This window comes from Geotrypetes seraphini, chromosome 16 (genome assembly GCF_902459505.1).
Source record: "Geotrypetes seraphini chromosome 16, aGeoSer1.1, whole genome shotgun sequence".
NCBI classification, from domain to species: domain Eukaryota; kingdom Metazoa; phylum Chordata; class Amphibia; order Gymnophiona; family Dermophiidae; genus Geotrypetes; species Geotrypetes seraphini.
In genome coordinates this window covers 8,760,267-8,766,577 of record NC_047099.1, presented here as the reverse complement: position 1 = coordinate 8,766,577, position 6,311 = coordinate 8,760,267, and the positions used below count along the sequence as shown (strand labels likewise).

General features: G+C 38.9%; 1 protein-coding gene across 1 annotated transcript; it reads left to right on the top strand.

Annotated features, from left to right (window-relative positions):
- Positions 1–2,090: 2,090 nt before the first annotated feature.
- On the top strand, positions 2,091–3,038 carry LOC117350489 (olfactory receptor 1509-like). The gene has a single exon (XM_033924784.1). The coding sequence runs from the start codon at positions 2,091–2,093 to the stop codon at positions 3,036–3,038; it is 948 nt and encodes a 315-aa protein (XP_033780675.1).
- The last annotated feature ends 3,273 nt before the right edge of the window (positions 3,039–6,311 follow it).

Below are 6,311 nucleotides of genomic sequence, written 5' to 3'. Positions count from 1 at the left end.
AATATAATATAAATCTTTATTTATATACTGTGAAAGCCTTTCAGTTTGAGGGTGTTTACAGGAAAAATGACTGAGGATAGTCAACGAGCTACAGCAATGGAGAAAGGACTGAAAATTATATAGATTGCATAGAGGGAGTTTAAGCATGATTTTATAAGAAAGGAGATAAATAAATAGTTTAGGTTATTCAAAGTCTTAGAGTAACAACGTGGAATAGAGTGTCAATGGATCAGAAGTCTTAACATGGAGAATTTAAGGAGGGTCATCGTGTTTGGGGAAGAGGAGCATTTGTAGGAGCTTTCTGAAGTTGATGTACTCACTAGTTGGCTCCATTCAGGATCTTTGGAGGCTGCTTGGTAGGATAAGAGTCTATTAATGAATCTCTTTTGGGTGCATCCTTTGATTGAGGGGAAGGTGAAAAATGATTGAGGTTGAGTGGATCATCCTGGTCTGGCGAATGTACACTGATCGGTGAGGTAGTTTGGACAGTAGACAGTACAGAGCTTTGTAGAAGCGACATCTAAATTTGAAAAGTACTCAAATTTCAATTTTCAGCCATTGAGGTTTTTGGTATAATGGTTGACTATGAGCCTCACTGTGGTTTTTTGCATTTTGAGAAGAAAAATGTCACTCAAAAAATGACTTGGATTCATTTTTTCTGTAAACGTTATTCACATAAACTCTATGGGTTCCACACCTTTGTTTTTCTCAGAGGTAGTGGTGATAAACTGTCTGTTTCTCTTCAGATCCTCCAAAGATTAAATTCCCAAGAGCTACAAATGCAGTTTAAGTTCATCAGTTTCCTGCATATTAGAAAAAGACTTCAGCCTGTAGCACAGTGAAGCACAGACTTTCCCAATCTCTAAAAATGCTGAATTTACTGTACCTTAAAAGTAGACTTGAAATTTTCATAAATATTTTTGATATTTAGAAATGGGGAAAGCAAAAATCATCCATTCGAATGATAATCTTGTCAAATACCATGTTCTATGTTTACAGTCACTTATCTATTTTAGTATAAATAATCTGTATTGTGCATATTTTACTTTGAATAAGTTAGGGTTGAATTTTGTTAGTCAGTATCTTTTATTGAATTGTGTTATTTTCTTTTATAAGACATTGTTATTTGGATCTGTATTTTAATTACTTGTTGTAATTACTATTGTGTAAACCGCCAAGAACTGATGGTTTGGCGGTATATAAAAATAAACTATTATTATTATTATATCGTTATTGTATACAAAATTGCAATTTGCTGTCTGATTACACAAGGATACAGCTTGAAAACATTTAATGAATAGTTCTTGTGCAGAATAAAGAATGTATAGCAGAAGGCATCTCTACCAGTTTCATTATACATCCATCTTCTGCCTTGTTCACCTGTTTCTCTTTTTCATCATCAAGCTGAAATAGGAAAAAGTGAGAAGGCAATTGTCAGGTTGGAATTGCATTGCTTCTTGAATCACTGCTTGAATACATAAAACATTAAATAACATCTTGAAAGAACTCATGACCTGTCTTCAAGTACGAGGAAAGGAGACCGGTGGAAAACATAACAGGTGGGAGCAGTGGTGATCTTAGAGTTTGGACTATGTTTACAAGGGAAATTTAAAACTGAAGAAAATGTTTTAGGAGAGACCATAATCCAAAAATTGAATGCTGATCTCTGAAGAGTTCCTGGCGTATAACTTTGGGATATCTGTAAGAATCAGGGACAGGGGAGGGGGCTAAAGCATGTGTCTTGCAGCATAAGTCCTTCCTAACATCTATCATTTTGAAAACATTACAGATGTATGAATCACTGCACAGACACATATAAGAGAGAGCCCATGCTCTATAGACCATACAATTTAGTCAAGAGAAATATTTTCTAGGAGATTATTTTATATGGGAAGTGGTTAAGATGTAAAAGTAACTTCAAGATAGTGGCTTTTAATCTGGATTTGAAAGGGAATAGGGAGAGCATAACACAGCAACTCAGGAAGTCTCTATTGAAGAAAATGAATGTTCTCTGATCATCTCTCACATTTTATCTGTTTTTGTTAATTGTCTCTTTGTTCTGTTTCCCTAAGGTCAATAAAGTTGAAGGAATGGCAATCAGGAATGAAACCAGTATAACACAATTCATCCTTCTAGGACTTTCTAGCAATTCAGATTTACAGACTGTAATCTTTGTACAGTTTTTTGTAATGTACCTGCTCGCCCTAGCTGGGAATCTTCTCATTATGATAACCATATATGTGGACTCTCATCTGCACTCCCCTATGTATTTCCTCCTTAGCAACCTGTCTTTCATAGATTTGTCCTTTGCCACAGTCACTGTCCCCAAATTCCTCATTAACTTTCTCTTGCAAAGCAAAACCATTTCTTTCAATGACTGCATGACTCAAATATTTTTCTTGCATTTATTGGGGGGGACGGAATGCTTCCACCTGAGCTTGATGGCTTATGACCGCTATGTTGCCATCTGCAATCCTTTGCGATATACCATAATAATGAACAGACAAGCCTGTCTCCAGCTGGTGGCTTCAACATGGGTAGCAGGCCTCATTCATGCTTTAGTTCAGGCACTTCCATCAACTCAGCTGCCCTTCTGTGGTTCTAATGAGATAGATCACTTTTTTTGTGATGTTCTTCCCATATCTTTGTTGGCTTGCTCTAATACCAGTATCAGTGAAATGGCAGCTTTGATCAACAGTGGAACTATTGGACTGAGTTGTTTCTTGGTGGTGTCTATATCTTACACATACATCATCTCCACTGTCTTAAAAATCCGTTCATCTGAGGGAAGGAGGAAAACCTTCTCTACATGTGCCTCCCACCTCCTGGTGGTCACCTTGTTTTTTGGCCCCACTGTCTTCATCTACATGAGACCATCTGTGAAATTTACAGGTGACAAAATGGTCTCCGTTTTCTATGCTATTGTGACCCCTGTGCTAAACCCCTGCATTTATACTCTCAGAAATAAGAAGGTGAAAAGTGCGATGAAAAGGCTAGGAGGTAGGACAGTATCTTTACTCGAGATACAGAAAAACTGATTTCCTGTCTGTCTAAAGAAAGACACCATTGTATATTCCATCTGGTCTCATTGAATGATATATACTGTTTAATTTATTCTATAAAACAGAGATTTTTTTTTCTTTTGATTAAATTTTTGTATTGAATTTTCATTGAGTTTTATTGTAAACATGATTGTATTATGCTGTTTTTAGTGAATAACGCCAGCTATATTTTTTGTCATGTCCACCTAGAATCCAAAACCTTAATTTAGTTAAATATATCTATTAAATAATAAACCTATACTACTATATGTCATTTTTTTTGTTATCTCTCATGATTCCTTTACTGTGTGATACTTTGTAATATAAATATTGTATTATGATCTTACCTGGTAACCATAATGCAGAGGTGTCTTGAATGGCCATGGAGTTAAATGTACAATCTATGACATTTTAAAGAGAGGGTCCCCCTAAGTCCCTTAGAAAATTTGCTTTGCGCTGGATCACCAAAAATACTTTCCACCAAAATTTCAAAAATATTATCAAAAAGCATTTAAGATTTATCGTGGAACTTGGCAGACCAAAGGAAGAGCCAGGATTTAACAGATTAATGGCCATATTCACAATGATAATCAGTTTTCAGTCCAAACTTTAGCCACAGAGCTAATTAAACACTGATCTGAATGTTTGCTGGTGCCTCGTTGGTTGTCAGGTTGGAATACTCCTTGTCCTCCTCAACGATGCAATGCTTCCTCTCTCCCACCCTGTATGTATTTAAGGTCCACTGAGGCCACACTTTTCCAATTGCCACCCCCTTGGAGTCCAGTTGGGTTATAGGGGAAGGAACAATGCTCACTCGCTCCCACTAATTGCAGCAGCCAGTCTAAAATGGCTGCCTTCATCTCTAGTGGAAGCCTTGTGGTACTCACTGATACCATGAAGTTTCCACTAGAGGTAAGAACAGCCATTTTAGATTGGTTGCGGCAACGGACAAAAGAGTATGGGCATCAATTTTGCCCCTACAATCCCAATGAACCACTTGGCAGGTACAAGTGGTCCCAGTGGGTCATAGAGGGTGTGGAATGGGAAATGCAGGACCTTAATGGATGAAAGGTAGGAGGGTGGAGAGATTGGGATCACTAAGAAAGGAGAGTGGGTTTGGATGACCTTATATGAGTCTTACACTCTCTTTTACCGATTAGCGCATGCTAAACGCTAACGCGTCTGTAGACTAACATGCACGGGTTAGTGTTTAGCGTGCGGTAATCGATTAGCGCACCTTAGTAAAAGAGGGCCTTAGTCAACATTCTGCAGTGTCATAAGCGGACCTTGGCTGAATATCATCCAGGCAACTTCCTTATATTACATGTAGCCTTGAATATTCAATCCCATTGCTAGTGCCATTTAAGAAACCACTGACAGCGGCGAGCAGATACTGCATAGTTTCTGTGTAGGCTTCTGTAGCAGTTTTACTCATTCTGATTTTCTACCATGAAGTAAATTTGTGTTATAGAAAGCTACCTTTTAAACATAGAGATTTTGTTATTTGGATCCTGGATATTCTTTGTTCCTTTATTATGACAGTCTGTTGTATGTTTGTGTTTTGCACGGTTTGGACGTTGACGCTCTAAACAGCTCTCACTCACAACCCCCCTCCCCTTCCCCCATCTTTGCTACCTTGGGAGAGAGGTTGCTACAGTGGCCCATCTTACTTTTTCTAGCCAGGGCCCATTCAATCTTAGCCACAGCTATCATACCAAATGCAGGACTCTTATGGAGACAGCTATTTCAAATACACTCCAAAGAGCTTTCTCAGAGCTGCAGATAAAGACTCTAAGGATCAATTAATGAGCAATGCTTGTGCCTTTCATAATTATATAACTGATATGCCATGTATACAGTAATTTGTCTGTGTACATTATCGGTAACTGGTTAAGTAAACCACTGAACACACACAAAAAGCCTGGCCTACATTTAGCTGCCAAGCTAGCCAGGTTCATTTAGCAGCAGTGGGATTTCTGGTGCCCTCGCTTGGTCCCAATTCCCCCTCCTACACACATAAGAACATAAGAACATAAGAAATGCCTCTGCTGGGTCAGACCCGAGGTCCATCGTGCCCAGCAGTCCGCTCATGCAGCGGCCCAACAGGTCCAGGACCTGTGCAGTAATCTTCTAATCCCCATTTCCAGTAGGAATTTGTCCAATCCTTTCTTGAACCCCAGTACCATACTCTGCCCTATTACGTCCTCTGGAAGCGCATTCCAGGTGTTCACCACATGTTGGGTAAAGAAGAACTTCCTAGCATTTGTTTTGAATCTGTCTCCTATCAACTTTTCCGAATGCCCTCTTGTTCTTTTATTATTAGAAAGTTTGAAGAATCTGTCCCTCTCTACTCTCTCTATGCCCTTCATGATCCTATAAGTCTCTATCATATCCCCTCTAAGTCTCCTCTTTTCCAGGGAAAAGAGACCCAGCTTCTCCAATCTCTCAGAATATGACAGGTTTTCCATACCTTTTATCAGACGTGTCGCTCTCCTCTGAACCCTCTCGACTAACGCCATATCCTTCTTAAGGTACGGCGACCAATATTGGACGCAGTACTCCAAATGCGGGCGCACCATCGCCCGATACAACGGCAGGATAACTTCTTTCATTCTGGCTGTAATACCCTTTTTGATTATACCAAGCACACACACACACACACAAGACAATTTTCTATGGTCACATACGGGTTTAGGTGTTAAAATAAGATCCTATTGGATAGAGATTTGGAGGCACTTTTCCAAGATGTATAGGGAGAGGAATGGACAGTAGGAAAAAGAGGTATCGATGCCTCTGTATTAAACTCTGCTGAGACCTTATTTAGAATATTTCTGGAAACCTCGCCTTCAAAAATATATAAAGAGGATGGAGTCAGTCAAGTGGTAGGCTACTAAAATAGCCAGTGGCCTTTGACAAAATGCATGCAGGGGCAAACTTAATCTCAATATGCATAATTTGGAGGAAAAGTGAGAGAAAAGAGATATGATAGAGACATTTAAATACCTAAATGGCATAAATGTTTGAGTGGTCGCGTTGTGGGTAACCAATTCAAACTTAGAGGGATCGGAGCCCTGATGAAACCCAGTATAGGGTGAAATATGTTGGTGATAGATCCCTTTGAATGCACCACCTCAGCTAAGTATTAGCTTTATAATAAGATTATTGGCAAAAGAGTCAGAGCAAAGTTCTTTCTTCACAATAGATTATAAGTGACCCGGTGAGGATATAATGTGTAAATCCAACCACTTTTGAAACTAAAATGGAGTGGAT